Source organism: Rhinichthys klamathensis, unplaced genomic scaffold, assembly GCF_029890125.1.
Source record: "Rhinichthys klamathensis goyatoka isolate OS25496 unplaced genomic scaffold, OSU_Roscu_1.1 h1tg000050l_1, whole genome shotgun sequence".
Classification (NCBI taxonomy): domain Eukaryota; kingdom Metazoa; phylum Chordata; class Actinopteri; order Cypriniformes; family Leuciscidae; genus Rhinichthys; species Rhinichthys klamathensis.
Genome location: NW_026606596.1, coordinates 3643500 through 3662155, shown reverse-complemented (window position 1 = coordinate 3662155; position 18656 = coordinate 3643500). Strand labels below are relative to the sequence as shown.

At 38.2% G+C, this 18656-nt stretch overlaps 1 protein-coding gene across 4 annotated transcripts in view; it reads right to left on the bottom strand.

The window, feature by feature from the left end:
- Positions 1 to 18656, bottom strand: part of cadm2a (cell adhesion molecule 2a) — a 493856-nt gene that overhangs the window by 93099 nt on the left and 382101 nt on the right. For all 4 annotated transcript variants that reach the window (XM_056247784.1, XM_056247785.1, XM_056247786.1 and 1 more), the window contains one exon: positions 11775 to 11924. In XM_056247784.1, the coding sequence (XP_056103759.1) occupies positions 11775 to 11924 (150 nt within the window). The remainder of the gene's footprint in view (positions 1 to 11774; positions 11925 to 18656) is intronic.

The following is an 18656-nucleotide window of genomic DNA, read 5'->3' as shown; positions in this document are numbered from 1 at the left end:
AAATAAATACTTTTATTCAGTCAGGATAACGGTAAATTTGTAATGTTAAAAAAGATGCAACAAATGCTGTTCTTTTTAACTTTCAATTAATCAAAGAATTTTGAACAAAAAAAAATATCACAGTTTCCAGAAATAAAAGAAGCAGCATGACTGTATTCAACACTGATAATAATAAGAAACGTGTCTTGAGCACGAAATCAGCATATTATGATGCTGAAAATTCACCTTTGCCATCGCAGGAATAAATTACATTTTTAAATATTTTCCAATAGAATACAGTTATTATTATTATTATTATTTATAGTTCATTCTGTATCAAGCATCATCCTTTGAAGTCTACTATATGCAGCATGTGGCATTCACAATATTATTGTTTGTTTGTTTGTTTGTTTTTTGACCAAATAAATGCACCATTGGTGTGCATAAGAGACTACTTTGAAAAACATTTTTAAAAATCTTACTAATCCCAAACCTTTCTCTTTCAGGAAAAAATAAACAAAAATATTGATGACTCGTCCTGCACTACACAGATTTTTTTGTTTTGTTTCTAAAAACCTGTATGACTTTCCTTTCCAGTGAAACACAATTGATTTGTTTTTTTTGTCAATACAATGAAAGTCCAGAGTTGTTTGGGCTTCAATGTTCTTCAAAATATCTTACACAGGTTTTGACCGACATGAGGCATTTTTGTGCAAACAGTCTCTAAGTAAAATGAACATGTTCATTTAAGCTTATCTTATCCTGATTATTAAACATAAATCAAAGAAAACATTTTTCTTTCTTTTCAAAGTCTTTTCAAAAGACACATACATAAAGAAAAATCAAAGCAACATTGCCCTTTCAACAAACCACAAGTTGATGCTAAATGCTTGTGGCGATCATCGTGTTGTGGTTGCCATTACTCTGAACCAGCTCATCCCAGCGTGAACTCAGGGAGCCACTTTTCTTCCATCGATCTGTGTGTCCAACTGTGAAGAATAACTGCAACAAACACCTCAAACGCACCATCATGGAGAGAAGTTACTCCTTCACCAGTGTGCCAATCACATTCAACTACTGAAACAATTTGATAGGTCAGACGACGTGAGTCATCAGTGTAAAGTATGACTTCTATATACAATTGTGCACTTTCATATTGATGAAAGACAAGGCAGGATGAGGTCCACATTTAAATGAGCTCATGGACACATATTCGCACATGGTTAATGGGTATTCTGTGCATTATTCCTGTGTAATATGCCATAACACTTATTCTAAATGAGCTAATTTGTTGGTCTGGTGAGCACACAAATCCCGTTAAGGTGTAATTCGAGAGTGGTCAGACTGTGCGAGCTCAAAGGTGAAGAGAGCGGGAGGAATTGTGGGTATTGACGCGCTTTCAGCGAGCAGAAATATTGAGCAGTCAAAAACTGCTGGAGCCCTTGAGAGAACTATAGAGATAGCTGAACTCTCCATGAGATGCTAAATGTCGAATTAAACAGTCAATCAATTTCAGGGTGAATAAGAGAGGGGAAAAGTGAGCGAGAGAAAGACTAAGAAAGCATCGATACAAGTCAGGCTGGAAATAAATGAGGTCTCGGCTCATAATAAACTCATATTTGTAATAAACAGATGCTGTAGAGCCATAAAATTGTCTTTTTAAATGGAGAGGGATTTGGCTGATGATGCACCATTACACACAGTGTTAACGCCCGACAAGGCCAGGAAGGGCCAGATAGATAGATGAATAGAAAGATGGCACGCTTCTTCTCCATCACACTTTCCTGCTCCCGCTCTCTTTAGGTCTCTCGCTGTGGAATAAACATTGAAGAAATTTGGTAGTGAGAGAAGCTAATTTTATTCATAGGACTGAAAGATGGATAAAAGAGAATGAAAAAGAGAGGGAGAGGGAGAAAAGAAAGAGAAGTCGGGAGAAAAAGACAAGACAGCCAGAGAAAAAAAGCAATAAAAGATGTATTGAGATTCAGCTGTGTATCAATGCTGCCACACGCCACAGAAACAGAACAGCAAACGCCTGAAGCCAATAATGCTACGCTAGTTACACTAATGCTAACAACAAATGACATGTTTGAAGTTTTTACTGAGAAAAATTCATTGTGTAACCATACCCGTGAATAAAGCTTTACAAAAAAGACCCTCAAATATGATGATTCCTTTGAGGGGACCCCCTTTTATTTTTCATGCAAAGTAGGCTATTTATCATGCATTATGCTATAAATATACATTGTGATTAATCGAGCCCGATCTCATGAAAGTGCGTATCTATACCACGAATGTCATTTCTCGTGCCATTTATACGCCAAAAATGTTTTTTGCGTCTATATGATACGCAGTTTTCGCGTGCATATGATACGCACTTTATGGCGTGTAATACGCACGCACTCCCCACCCCCCTCCCCCCTAAACCTACCCAAGGGGTTTTCAGTGCGTAGCATATGCACGCAAAAAACATTTTTGGCGTATAAATGGCACGAGAAATGACATTCGTGGTAAAGATACGCACTTTCATGAGACTGTGTTGGATTAATCTCATGATTTTCTGTTTAAGTTTGAATAATGTAGAATGAAATGATACTAATTTCAAATCTATCTATCTATCTATCTATCTATCTATCTATCTATCTATCTATCTATCTGTCTGTCTGTCTGTCTGTCTGTCTGTCTGTCTGTCTGTCTGTCTGTCTGTCTGTCTGTCTGTCTGTCTGTCTGTCTGTCTATCTATCTATCTATCTATCTATCTATCTATCTATCTATCTATCTATCTATCTATCTATCTATCTATCTATCTATCTATCTATCTGCACGGATCAGCTCTAACATCATGACGATATGGTATTACCAATGATGACATATTACACTAAAGGTTGCTTTTAAATGAACATGTATTCAAAGCAAAAGTTCTCTTTGGGGAAATTACATTTCTTTAATAGCCTAAACCAGGGGAAACCTAGGGAACACAGAGGGGTAATTGCTGGCACATGCACAAAAGTGAAAGATGTATTTATTTAATTCAGATAAAGTACATCGCAACATACAGATCTACATTTTGAGGTAATCATTCATCATTCATCAAAGCTTGTTTTAGTAAGTCAGAAGCTGTAAATATGATTGTGTGAGATTTAAAAGCACGAGTGCTGCGATTCATGCACACACAAATGTTACTGACTGGTAGAAACGGGATCTATCTATACACAGACTACCATTCGAAAGTTCAGTAAGGTTTTTTTTTTTAAGTAATATTTTTATTAAACCAGGATACATTAACCTCATTAAAATGAAAAAAAAAAAAAATCATACTTTAAAAAATCAAATAAAATGCAGTCCTATTGAATTTCATATTGATCCAAAAAATCCTGAAAAAAATGTATCATGCAGGTTCACACAAAAAAATTAAGCAGCATAACTGTTTTCAACATTGATACGAAATGTTTCATGAGCAGCAAATCGTCATATTATAATGATTTCTGAAGGATCATGTGACACTAAAGACTGGAGTAATGATGCTGAAAATTCAGCTTTGCATCACAGGAATAAATTACATCTGAAAATATATTAAAATAGAAAAAAATATTTTAAATTGTAATACTAATAATAATATGTTATAAAAAGTCACAATATTACTGTTTTTTACTGAATGTTTCATCAAATACAGACATAGTGAGCATAATATCTTTTAAAAACATTAAAATAATTTAACCAACCCTAAACTTTTAAACAGTAGTGTATTTTGTGACGAGCAGCGCGGTGGAGCGACAGCTAATAAGTGACACCTGTGAATCACAGGTTTCAAATTTACTTGATGTCCGCCGAGGCGAGGGGCATCTAGTGCCGCCACCAGGCACTGAAGTTAACCCAGCTGGGGGAGGACCGGATGGCAGTGCGTTCTGGGAACAAGCTACTTTAATAATAAAATAAACAAAACAAAAGTAATGAGGCTGCCGCATAAACTAAAATGAGAGAGCAACATAAATGTCCCAGGCCTGGTCCTCTCTCGTCCTTCAATGTTGTCACTACTCATTTTATCCTTCCGGAGCTCCTCTGTGGGACTAGAGACCGGTGTGTATCACAGGTGTTGCTCATTGGCACTCGCTCCACTCACACGGCTCTCGGCCCCACCCTGCTTGTCACATATAGCCGGATCCCAGACTAAAAACCTGGTATGAGCTCTTGGTCTACCTAATTGTAGCAGCCAGACCTCTTTGGCTAAGCTAATAGATGCTTGGTTGAGCTGGTTAACCATGTTTCCAAATACAGCTAGGACTGATTCACCACTTTAAGCAGGTATGTCCTGTTTTTTTTTCCAACAAGGCCTGCCGTTCTGCACCAAAACAACTCGTTTGGAGGTGTCTTATTTCACATCGCATCCAGTTACAAACCAAGAGTCGTGCACACACGCAAAGCAATTAAAAAATAGAGCAGAAACACAAAGAAAGAGATGCAAGGAATAATAATGTGAACTGGCAGTGGGAGAATAATGGAGCACCTGTAGATGCCAAGAGGAATTATCCTGCTCATTTTCTCTCTGTTCTGTCTGTTTGAGAATGTGGCAAAAAATCAGCACCGTGGGATCGAAGAAAGATGAGGAGGTCTGTGGACTACAGCCACACACTCTTTACTCTAGTAATTACGTTCCTTTCTCAAGGGCACCTTGTCCTCCAGCCTCACATTCGAGTCCGAGAGAGTTGTGGGACGGTGTATAACCACACATGTACAGAACAAACGCGTACTTGAGGCACCACAGTGATTAGCCTCAGTGCCATTCGTTGAGAACGCACATCTGCACCTGTGCATGGACTCTATGGGCTTTTACTGGCAGATGATAAAAAATAGCAGCTGTAAATATTTCCCACAAACCCCCTTTGGCCATGCACAAAATTTCTGAAATCTCCCTTCCTCCCTTCCCTCATTTTCACTTTCCTTGAGGCTGCAAAACTATCCAAAACCTGTAAAGAGCAGCACAATGGAGCACTTTTCCCACACATGCACTTCACACACCCATCACTGAGTGACATGAGAGAGGGACAAAACTGCTGGGAGACCAACGGACAAACTGGGCAACAGGCTGACAGACTTTTTGGACAAGACTTATATTTATTTATTTTATTATTTATATTAAGATTATCATATTTTATTTTAAAAAATCATTCATGATTCTTGACAAATTACCATCATTGTAACAATTACCTAAATGTAAACTTAAAAGACGCCTTAAATTGCGTCAACTAAAAAGAGCTCTATGCAAATTGTTTCCTTTGTTTACACCCTTTTTTATTGCTCAATATTCTGTGCTTCAGTCAGGTTTTCTGAATGTGCATGACATAAAGTGCTTGTTGTCTTAAGCTAAAAAAAGTGACAACATATTGTATAAACACTCATGAGTCAAAAAAACACTCATACAACACTTACATCACCATACAGACCTCAAAACTTGGTACATAAAACATGACAAGTGTAGCAATCAACAAACTGCTCTTTTGAGTAGACTAGAGGAACAAACTCATCCTGACTTTACACTTCAGAATCATGATCCCCCCCCCCCCCCCCCCCCCCAGCTTGTTCAATTAAAAAAAAAAAAAAAAAAAAAAAACTTAATCCACTTAAATTTGTAAAATAGATGTTTACTTAATGCATTTACTTTATGTTGGGACTACATGAATCATTTTCATTGGCATTAACTGAAACTGACCAAGGGACTTCTAATTCCCAGGATGCTTTGCATGAGAATGGATAGGGAGAGTAACGGTTGATATGAAGTGTTATTTAATATGTTTGAGTAAGATGAGACATTTTTATATTTTTCTTAAATACTTAATTGTTTTATTTTACAGCGAACTATTAACAATAGTAGCATTTCTTACGTAGTTTTTATTTTAATATTTTTTATCATTTATTTATTATTTTCATTTATTATTATTATTTTATAGCCATATTTATTTATAATCCCAATACTTTTTCCAAATTGTGCACAGCAAAACCTTTTTTTTTGCAATTGCAATTGCAATTGCCTTTTTAATTGCAGTCACAGTTTTTATTCATAAAGAAAATGCAATTCGATTTTCCCCAAAATTTTGCAGTCCTACCTCTCCGTACAAACATTTCTTTGCATTGTCAGCTTACGAATGTTTGTGATGGTCTGAACTTAAAAATGTTTATCGCACGGAACATTCGTCTTGGTATGAACAGGCCTTTATTTTCTAGAACTAAGAATGATTATTTTGCAAAGAAGAGCCAAATCTGAAACACAATGATCTATATGGCGTAACAGACAATTAAATTTGTGAGTACTTGAGTGATTGATGTTTTCTGTCAGGACTGAGATCAGATAGACTGACAGCTTGCAAGGATAAACTATTCAACCAGCTCCTGGCACAAACTAGAGACATTTCCTCCTGGTTCAGCTAGATTGCAGCAAGCTCTAAATCAAATCAGAAGCCATCCCTAGCAGGCGGATTTCACAATCCCCCCCCCCCCCCCGTTATCGCCTCCTCTCCTCTGCTCTGGATGTGTTTCTTATTAAACTGTTTCCCAAATGTGGAACTTTTTTAGTCGTATCTGAAGCTCATAGTATTAATAATTAAGCCCCCGCTATGGCATGAAAAGCACATTCTCGCGATAGAGTGACTTAGTCTACACACCTTTTTTGCGGTCAACGCAGCATATCTAAACAACCGTCCTCTCCAGCACGGATAAAAACACACATGGACATCCTCACAGGTGCCGCTCGGCCAATCATAAAGTTCCTCCCACAGAGCGTGCTTCAGGAGAATGTAATTGGAGGAAACGCTGTGCTGGCACAGCATGAGAGCATATCTGCACAAATGAACCATAGACTGATGCAGAAAAACAAGCAGGTGTGGATGAGTGCTGGGCCAAGGTGAGGAGTTAAATTACAGTCATCATCTGTGACACAAAATATTCAAGCGTTAATAATCAGTGTGGTATTACAACAGCTAATGAAAACGTATGGAAGTGCAAAAGAGCCTGTTTAACATTTCCCACCACAAGCCTGAAACCTAACTTTCCTTAAAGGGGTCATATAATGCCATTTTTGTACAAGCTAATATGATTCTTTAGAGTCTAAATTAAAACTTTGTAATATACTTTAATTAAAAATTCTCATTAGTATTGTAAGAAAACACTTATTTTACCTGGTCAAAAACAGCTCTGTTTTCAGCACGCCGTTTCAGTGTATATGACTTTAAATGATAATGAGCTTTGCTCACCCCGCCTCTCTGTTCTGTGTACACCGTTTGTAACACAATAACCATAACGCGTTGTTCATTATAGACGTGGGATTATGAATTATATTGAGAACGTCGTACATAGAAAACATGCCGTAATGTACCCTGAGTATAAACCTTAGACGCATTCATTGTGAAGCGTGCATCTAGCGATTTGCAAAGATTAATATAAATATGAAAGATTAATAAAATGTTACACTCACTTCAGTTATTTTGGAGGTTCAGCAGGAACAGTTGGTACCGGTCCAGGAGCAGCTTCTTAGCAAAACCAGCTTTATACTGACCCTCCTCGTTTATAAGCAGTCTGGTGTGTGAAATGATTTGCGCAAACATGAGAGCATTGACGTTGCTCGTGGGGAATATATTCCCTTCGAAAACAAAACTCAGCCACTGCGTCTTTAGCGGTTCGGATTTAGGAACATTAAAATGACTGCTGTGTTCCTTATTACATCCAAGAACAGAACACCACAACCGCTTAGACGCCATTCTGCTCATAGACAGTGCTCCAGCATATCAACAATGACCGCGCCGGTCCGCGCAGACTATGATTGACAGCTGGCTCACGAGCGAGGGCGGGTCTGTGTTGAAACCCGGCTGTCAATCAACAATCGCGGGAGGGGCTTCCGAGCGTGTGACGTCACACGGTCGAACGGCTTGATTTGAGGCAGGGGAAAACATATAAGGAGATTAAAACAAAAACACTGGATGGATTTTTATCATTTTATGATGGTTGTGTACAGGCACTGCCAACACACATTTCAGTACAATCAACTTGTAAAAGTGCATGTACCATTATATGACCCCTTTAAATGAAAAGGTTCATTATAGCTCAATCAAAAGCATTTGTGGCTTAATGTCAATTATCTAAATTAACCTAATCTAATGTGAGTTACATCATAGATTTGTCCCAAACCAGAGAATGTACTGCATTTGATGAAGAACATAGTTTAAGAACAGTTATAAAGTAATATGAATACAATAAGAACACACTATGGTAATTTTTTGCATAATATGCAATATAGAAATTACATTGGTAATGCATAACCAGTTCATCCACATCAGAAAACAATAAACAGTAATAATTAGTGTTTTAACAAAAAAATTGCTTCAAATGTCGAAAACACGAGAGGCAATAATATAATTATCTGTGGTAATCATTATGTCAGAGGTTTTGAAACCCCAAACCCAGAACATTCCTTTAAAGGGACACTATGCAGCTTTTTTAGCTTAACTGAACAGCTTCAGAGTTATTGAAATGGTTATATAACTTCTTTCGGGTTGAATGGTGGGCGTCTCGACCCCCCCTGGTGCCTGTGAGCGCAAAAATCTCACTTGCAACTTCGGTGCGACGGGCCGCGTCAGGAAGTATCGCGTGATATCAGCTCTCGCGATGTAACATATTCCTTTACGGCAACTCACACATACACACAGGAACAAGGTATAGATGGATGGAGTTTGTCACACTATCGTCATGGCTGAGCCGGCATATAAGATGCAGAAAGCTAGGAAAGCATTGTCGGAGGAACAGAGAAAGAGGAAACGGCAGACTGACCGAGCGAGGAGTCGGGCACGAGCATAGGCATAATTTGCGGGTGTGTTATGTATGTCCCCATTGAAACTTCTCGCGGCACGGATGTACCATTACAAACAAATAAAACATCTCCAGGTAACTCTAGTAGAGCATTCATTTCGTTCGTTTGTTAAATAAGAGGCGATCTGAAATGTGTTATTTTTGAAATCAAGTGACCAAAGTGCTCGTTGCCTCTGCGATCAGTGGTGCAGATCAGTTACAGTGTTCTGTTGTGACGCGCGCCTGAATCCGTTGCGGGGACTGAGAGACTCTCTATATTTTGTTATGGTGAAATCACAAAATCTAATGCACAAAAAACATATCCCTGCTTGAAATACAACCACTAATAAACAATCGGTTTTGATGAGGAAAATAAACTATACTACTAGTACCGATTAGAACCCAGAACCTCTGACACACTTGGCAAAAGTTCTGCCTCTGGACCATTACAATTGTCGGATCTATGTATTTAATCACGTGAAAATTCACACCACTAACAACATATATTATATCTCATTAAACGACAAATTAAACACAATGTACTATTGTATACTGTGAGTGGTATTTACGACAGTAACGTTAAATTCAAGTACTCCACAGTAACTCTAGGGGTCGCTGTTTGACAAAAACGGGATTTCTGCATAATGCCCCTTTAAGAACTTAGATATTAACATGCCCCGCCCCCTGGGAAATCTCATTGGCTAAATTCATGCTTCATATTGCTGCATATTCAACACCAAATATGTTCTGATTGGCTGTGATTAGGGCTGCATGATTTGGGGAAAATTCTAAAATTCAGATTCAAAATGCATTCAAAAATAAATATTAAAAATGCATTATTATTACTAAACTATTTTCTTTTTAAATTTAGTTACAGAATTAGATTAGATTAGAATACTAATACTTATAATACATATAAAAGAACACAGTGCCATGCTTCAATTTCCACTTTAATTGTGGATGTAAAACTACTTGTCGGTGGCAACTTCCGAATACTTCAAACTGTAAAAAGTGTGTGTTCCACAATAGAAAAGACATCCATGGTTTGGAACGACATAGGGCCGATTAAATGATGACAGAATTTTCATCTCTGGGTGATCTTCTTAATGTAAAATTGTTCAAGAGAAGAACTAACAAGCCACAATTTCTTTCTAAATTGGGGAGAACATTCTAAATCACTCACTGGGATTTCATGTTTCTGTCTGCTCTATGTAGAGATGGAAGTCAGTTGCCTCTGAACACAAAGTCACCACCTGAACGCATAAATCAGACATTCAAAGCTAATTGTTATTCTACTTCCATGTATTCTCTGATCACGCCATACACGTCGCAGTCTGTGTGGGCCAGGAAACACTAAGCTATCTTTGACACATGGATCTTTTATAAATCAAAGGACATTTATTATCTCCGTACAAACAACCTGGGGAATTCTCAGATATGGAGCGCCACAATATCATTATAAAATCCAATCCGCCGGGTGTATCGAATACGTCCCATGATTACTTCCACACGAAAAGCTCTGCTGACATAATGAATGGGGCATTTGCCGAGCCTGTGATAACGCTCCTGCTCTGTATTGATCTGATCTGGGAACAGTAGATATCTTTAACGTTGCAGTGGAGAGTCCCTTAAATGGCTCACCTCCCATACCTCTGTTATCAAATGTAATCTGTTAGTATTCCACAACATTAATCAAGCTGCTGTCCCACTTTCCCATGTATGTGCGTTCATGTGCTCTCATGACTGTATGTGTGGGAGTCTGGGAGATTGTCTAGTTGTTGATTTTGCGTCTGCTCTTGATTAAGGGTGTTTACAGGTAAAAGTGTGTCTTATAAAGCTTCGCTGGGACTAATATTGATTCTCTACAGGAATTTATAGCCAACCAATCATACACCAGGTGAACAAAAAGCCATTTTACAACAACCAGCCAGGTGTGGAAGAAAATCCAGATGATGTATCCACCCTTTAACTCAGACAACGAGATACAGTTGTAAATCTTTGTACATACAAATAGGATTCTGAAGCTTTCTTCCAAAACCGCCTACATAGCCAGCCACCTTCAAAAGCAACACCTAAATGGAACTTTATTAGTGAACGATTTGGAACACTCTAGATCTGTACAGCTTACAAATAGAGCTCCTCATATGAATGGGATTCAATTCAAAACTGATTTCAAAAGAAGAGAGAGAATACTTTAATAAGCTTGGTTGCCATCTTGGTTTTACTTATTTTTGTTACTGAACTTGCATATTTACCATGTTGTATTTAAGTTTCCACTGAGTCTTTCCGTCATCTTGGATTTATTTATTTATTCATTTTTTGTTTCTGAACTTATCTACCATGTTGGATTTTGTTTACACTGAGCTTGTCCACCATACCCCCTCCCTCAGTTCTTGCACCTTCTTGGAGTTAGCTTTTCACTAAAATTGTCTGACATCTTGAAGTTATTCATTTATTTTTTTCATTTAGTTTTTTTTACTGAGCTTATCCATCATGTTGATTTGTTTTCACTGAGCTTGCTCTCCATTTTGGGCTTATTTTTTTTGCCATCTTGGAGTTTTTCTCTGAACTTGTCCGCCATCTTGGATTTAATAGATTTAAAATAATTAGGCCGAAACTAGGTATCTTACGACTTAGCATATCATTTTAAGGCATCATAGGGGCATTCCTGATATAAAGGTGGTTTCAAAAGGAAGTTTAGAGCACACTTTGTGCACCTATGGTGCCTTAAAATACTTAAAACAGAGCTGACTAGGTTTGCAAACAGAATTCACACAGTTTATAACAAGATTTTAGCACTGCCAGCAATCTCTCATCGCAATCTTAGCAGCAGTAATAAAAGAGCGCAATCCCTTAAAGTTCCTCCATTAAAAATCTCATTCAGCTGAGGTCCCTCGTCCACCTGATAACACCCAAGACAAAGATACGAATCCCTGTGAGTTTAGTGGCAATCACTCACTCACCTTTCTTGTCCCCAAAGAAGAGTGTCTGTTGTGCAGGGTTTGACCACTGGAGGGAGGTGTTGTCATTGTGTTCCACACGGCAGGTCAAGTTGGCTATCCCTCCTTCTGTCACAGTCATGTTCTGGACGAGAGGGAACTGGCCTTGGGCTCCTGGAAGAGAAAGATGAAACTAGGTGAGAGACAGTCACAACCACAGCAACATATGGAGCATTCAACCTTTAGCAGAAGCACTCAACATGAAGCTAAGAATAGAAAAAGCCAAAACACGCAAAACCGCAGCGCTTGGGAAGAGAAAACGGCTCTTGTCACAGAAGTTCTTGTAATATTAATGCCACATAAAAAACTACCAAGCATTACAATGTTTTCCCGACGGTTAAAAATAGAGAATGGCGGTAAAAATACAACCCAGTCAGTCAAAGTGACAGATAATGATTATTTGCAGTGCAACCTCTGGCTAAGATGTGTTTTCCTGAAGCCCAGATCATGTGGTTTGGTTTGTGGAAGAGCTTCTCCAGAAAGGCAGAGTGGAAGAGAGCTATTTACATCTAAACACTGGTGAAAAGTACAGAAGGCGAAGAAAGTTACTTGCATCATTTAACACTAATTTAACATAATCTAAACCAGTCTGGAACAGAAGATGAGAGCAAGCAACTGCTGAACTCTTGCCTTCAGAAACACAAGATCCGTGAAGGAACATTTAGGTTTATATTTAAAGGCAATCGGAAGACATTAAGCAACTTTTGTGTGATAGGAATTCTTTCTGGAGGTGTTATAGGAAATGAGGACTATGTTCCATGTTCCATGTCGTGGAAGGCCATTGTTTTTTAAATACCTGCTTAAATCCATTTCTTATATAACGTTTTTTTTTCCCCAGATATTCTTTGCTCCAAAAGGGATTGTTGAAAAAATAAAATAAAAAATAATAATTATAATATATATATATGAATTATTTCATATACATATTTTTCAGTGGTGGTGGTGATGGGATATTTCTGACATTTTGTTTAGCTGTTGTTGTAACAGAGCAGAAAATATAAAATGATGTAGGAAATAGACTGAAGGCGCAGATTTTCACAGGCAAAATTCAGCCATTTCACTAAGAATACAAAAAAAAATGTTCTCGGATATTTCGCAACGGGGTTCAATTTGGTCACACTGATTCTCTTTGTTGACCAAGCTGCTTGGTTTGAAAGTGACTTCTGTGTGAGCTGTGCTTGATACATCACTACTGAAAACAGACAATGGACCTTTTTTCAAAATTTCACCAAAATGTGAACGCACTCTAAGAATCTCACTTGAAGAAGTGTAATAACACCTAAATACCTAAGACAACAGATAAAAGTCACTCGTGAGCCCTTGCTCACGACGATCTGAGCAGAAGCAGAAGACTGAATAAAGGTTTAGCTCAGTGAGAAATAATTCACAAACCGACATCCATCACGGCACCACAGGGTTAGACAGGCAATAACAGATCACCTTGTGCAGGGAGGGGACTCATAGGGGAGCTAATGAAAAACTGTACACACACACATATATAGACAACCCTGGAGAGGACATGATAGATGAATAATCTGTATTTATTTAAAGTGAAGAAGTGATGACTCTCACAGACCAGAGGTCAACATCTCCAGCACCACCGCTGCCAGACAACGAGACTTCAGGAGAGATGAAAAATGTCAGAATGTGATGTAAAGGAGAAGGACGCTGGCGTGATGGAAGAAAAATGCATGTCCTTACCAGTAAAGTTTCGAGAGTGAAGTCATTTTTAAGTTCTATCTAAAAGGGAAATGATGAAAATAGCAACAAAACACCCAGAGAAGTCATGGATTAAAATGTAATAGATGTGATTTAGCGCATGATTAGGACACGGCGCAGCACAGATTGGAGGTTGATGAGAGAAATAGAGATCGACGGGTATCTCGATTCAACTGCAAACTTAGCATTCTTTTCTGTTCGCTGCTAATTGCAGCGTGTCACAATTAGCCTGATTTGAGGGCCTGTCCAGATATGGAATATCTTTCATAAGAGGACCAGGAGGACAAGAAAGAGTGAGTGAGAGAGACAGACAGAGGGAGAGAGATCTGCTAAGGGCCTCTCCACAGGCTCCCTGACAGAATAGCACATCGGCCAGCTGTGGTGCTTATTTCTTTTCTGTGCCTCTGGCGGTCACATTACACGCGCACACACACACACACTGAGCTGTTGATTTGGGATTTATTTAATTTCCTCGCTTGTTTTAGTGAGACAGAAACACTTGTATATTCCACAGTCATGATTATTACTATCACGCTGTAGCTTAACACTGTAATGCTGATGATTTATTTGCATCAAATTTGAGGTTAATGTATAATAAAAAGTGAAATCATGAGCTACGGATTTTGACAAATATTTGGCAAAATGGTTTGGCACGTTCACACAGGAGCTAAACAGAGTTCAGTTGTGTATTCGGTTCTGTTTCAGTGCAAAATCTGGACTCTGTAAAAGAACAGACTCCCTTGAATTCAAAAGAACTCAAAAGGGATTTTGAGAGCTTTGTAAAACAGAATCGCGATATTCGATGTGGTTGACCAAAATAGATTTTTCATGGCTGATGCCATCAAGAGAGCAAGGTGGGTGATATAAAACCAAATTATACTCTTATATTTTATATATTATACTCTTAAAAATAAAGGTGTCAGTAAAGTTTTTTGTTTGTTTGTAGAAATGCAATAGAGAAACCATATTTGGTTCCCTCAAAGAACTTTTCTGTGAGCAGTTCTTAAGAGAACACATTTTTTCTTAGTGTGAAGAATATTTTAATAATCAGAAAAACCTTTTTCCAATTATAAACAACCTATTGTGCATGGGAAAAGTTCAATGGATGTGAAAGGATGGAACGATCTCCATGGAACCATCGATACCAATAAAGAATCTTTATTTTTAAAGGCCAATTCACACTGCACCGACCGACACTGACCAATCACCAGATTGCATTATGTCACTTCTCAGATATTCCACGACCCAACAAACAAGTGCTGACCAACGCCAACAGATGCAGACTAAATCTGACAAAGCGTCTGTTGCCGTCTGTCGGTATGCTGTGAATTGGCCTTAAAAGTGTGGTAAATAGCACATGCATAACAGTTTATGCAAATAAATTCATATATATAGTAAATAGTAATAAATAAATAATATGTATATAAAGAAAAAAAAATCTACACTCAGGTGCTGGTGTTCTCAGCACTGTCAAAATAAAAGTCCGGCCAAACAGAAAAGCTTATGCTGATATTTAAAAAGAAAAAAGAAAAAAGCCAAATAAGTCCTTGGCTATATAAAACAAACCACTATTTTGAAACCTGCCATATTTGCTTTTAAGAAAAAGAATCAGGCACTGGCAAATATAATATAATGAAATATTAGCCAACAATTTGAATAGCCATTAGTACAAAAGGCCTTTCTTGGTCCAGATGGTATAGTTGCAGCAAAACATGAGCCCATGGTTCGTCTTGGCTCAGGGGACATATGAGACAGTAGAGTAGGTCATTTACTACCCGATTAAGGTCTCCAACAATCTACAGCATAAGAGGAGGAGGAAGAAAGAGTCGGAGAAATGGATCTGTATTACTCTAGGTGGGCAGGATACATTATTCATCTGTATTTTGCATGAAGCATGGCCTGCCAGCCCCTGTCTCTAGTTCTCTCTCTGCTTTCTTGATCTCTGCCATCTTCTCCTGCCTCATTTTCTCATCCCCATCCCTCATCACTCTTCTCTCTATAATCAGGAGAAAGGGTCAAGATCCATGGGAAATCAGTCATGGGAAACTGCTCCAAAACTGTAGGTGCAAATCTGGTTCTATTTTTACACATATGTGGTTGATAACAAACAATTAAGATTAATGAAACGTGTCAACTTAGGAAATCTCAAGAGGGCCCAAAACAGTGTGAATGCAAAAGATGATCTCTGAGGTGTCACCATTCAGGAAAATAGTGCTAACTAGGAGCCTGGTGATGATTATTATAAAATAAGAATGTATGGCATCAACCTCTTCAGTGTAGCTGCTACTAGCCAATGGGAAATCTAGACATGTTTATATATAAAAAATATATAAATGAAATTACATATATAAATAATTAATATTAATTATATAAGCCTATATATTATAATAAATTCTAATAATAAACTGTGCTAATTGTTATTAATTCTAATAAAAACTAAGTTTTAGGCTTTAGACAGGCTCTTCAAAGTCCCGCATGGACAATTGACCCTTCGCTAAGCCCCGCCCTCCTTAGTTACTGTTGCTACGCCTGTCAAGCTTTCGCGGCTGCCACGTCTATTACAGTGTGAAAGCACCGGTGTCAGACATTCCCAAGGAGATAATTAGTCATTTTTGGCGAACAGGTGAAATATCTGAGAGAGCAAGACAAAAGGGACAGCAGTATGCATTCGAGGGATATATCCACGGCATAATATGCAACCGATTAGATTAGAGAATAATTTCATCAAAATTGAAGCTAAAGCCTATAACGTTAGGTCCCAGCGCAAGCAGCAGCCGCCTCCTTAGCAGACCATTCACATGGGAAACACAAATTGAACAGCTATGTTCATGCACAGCAGAGTAAGTGAAATGTGAAAATAATCTAATAATTACAAATCAAACAGCTTATCCATCAATCTAACACCGGGAGAGCCGCGATCGGATTGGGCTAAAGTTACTGAGGTAACGTTAGTAGGCCGTCGATTAACAAAATGCTGAAATATATTTTAAAGTATGTCAGTGAGCCTCCGTCTTGCCTTTAATCTTCTTATTTTACGCTCAAATACATGCATTATGAACAAAGAACCGCCATTTTTTCCAAGCAATAGGCGTTTTTTTTGTTTTGTTAATCCTGTCGACATTTAACGTTAGTTGTGAATGGGTCTCCACACTGCTTGATCCACGCCCGGGATTTCTCCCCTTTGGCTTTTAGGTTTCGGGAAGAGAAAAAATGCACCCCACCGTCCAAACTTTTAGAATACCGGGTATCAGATTTGCACAATCCATACGCACAACGCGTCGGCATGTTTCCCTCGCTCGAAAGCTTGACAGACCTCCCGCGCCTAGTTACGGTTGCTAAGCCACGATTGGCCAGTGGCGGTTTTCGGGCGTGGCTTAGCAAAGGGTCAATTCATGCTGTTTCCGTCCTACTCGCTCTTTACTGGAAATATGCTAAGTTTTGGACAGGTCTACCATTAATGCAAAGAGTATTTTCGAGATGAGCTTCCAGCTATTCAGAAATGTCTCTTATTTAGCATATTTCCAGCTAAGAGCGCTTATGAATAACAAACAACTGCTGAGAGACACCTAAAACTACCCACAATGCCACAGTCATCAACACTGAAGCTGAAAACATAATACTTTAATACATACACTTTCAAAATGGAGTCACTCCACCAAAATATGCTCAGCTGAAGTTAAATGTTTTAAAAAGTTCAACCCTGAGGTAACTCGCAACACAAAACTTGAAGTAAAATGAATAACGAGTAAAGAAGTAAAGCAGTGTTTCTAGCATAAAATGTGCTTTGCAGCATATCAATTCATACAGGAAGCATCTGAAAGGTCAAACCTAAGAAAAAAATAAGCAGATATCTAATTAAAAAAGTAAATGTTTACTTCTTCATTCCTCTATTCATCTTACTGATTTACACACATTGAACAATGAGCTATTAATGAAGTTTAATTCACTTATTATGAAGTAGATTTATGAAATCGGATCATTTTAGCCTTTATTTTACCTCTAAACTTCTTTGTTAGGCATTTTTTGGAACAATTTAATTTGGGTAAAAGGATTTAAAACTATTAGATTTTAAATGTACTGTTCATGAATCAATTTACTTTGTAGTGTACATTCCTGATCTTACTGTAAATATAAGCTTCACTCAATACATCACATTGCAGAGGTAAAATGAGTTACAAACAGCAATTGATGTTGACTACTTGTGCATTTAAAAAAAAAAGAAAAGAAAAAAAGACTAAATTATATAATTGAATAAATTGGTCCAAGCTTCTTTACTCTGTAGGCTAAAAGGTTATCCAAAGAGGGTAGGTTTTACATCTATCTTGTTCTTTTTGTTTGGTGATACTGCTATTGAGACACTTTGTGTGTTGCGATGATTTGATCAACACCAGCAAGCTCATATGTGGACTTAGAGCGATGAGAAGAGTTCTTCCGCCTTCCTCTGTGGTCAGTGGCGTCTGATGGAGACGGGTCTCTCCTGGGGTCTGGTCTGTCTAATGAAAGTTGAGCTCTCTCTCTGTCTCCCATCTCCTCTGTTTCTCCTTCCTGTGTGTACATCCCTCCCTCTCTCTAAGCTCAACGAGCAAAATATAAAATTAGCTCCAGTCTCTCCTAAACGTCCTCAATAACTCTCCCACTGAGAGGTAGAAAACAAAGAGAGAAAAGTCTCATGTGACGTAAAGGAACTGACATACAACACATTTCCAACATATTAATTGTGTGAAATCTTAAAGGAATAGTTCACCTAAAATGAAAACCCTGCCATTTTTACTACCCCTTTAAACATGTGAACACTTTTCAAGGTCGAAACCTATTAAAATAATAGACAACACCTCACTTCCTTCAGACATATTATAAAACATAATTTAAGACACACAAATGACATTCAGCAGCTGTTTTTTGCTTTTTTGTTTTCCCCACCCTCACTCTGCTAATGTTTTGAGGCTCTCACAACATTTGAGCTGAAAACATGAATCAGTTGCATGAGTGATCTGTCTTGGCTCTTCGAGGCCATGTATCTCTGTAACCTTTCAGCGGAGAACTGTAACAACATGACCTTTAGCAAGTTTGCTCTTGCTCGCTGAAACGCCGAGGCCAGCCTGGAGGTAGTCATGCCCTTGACCTTTA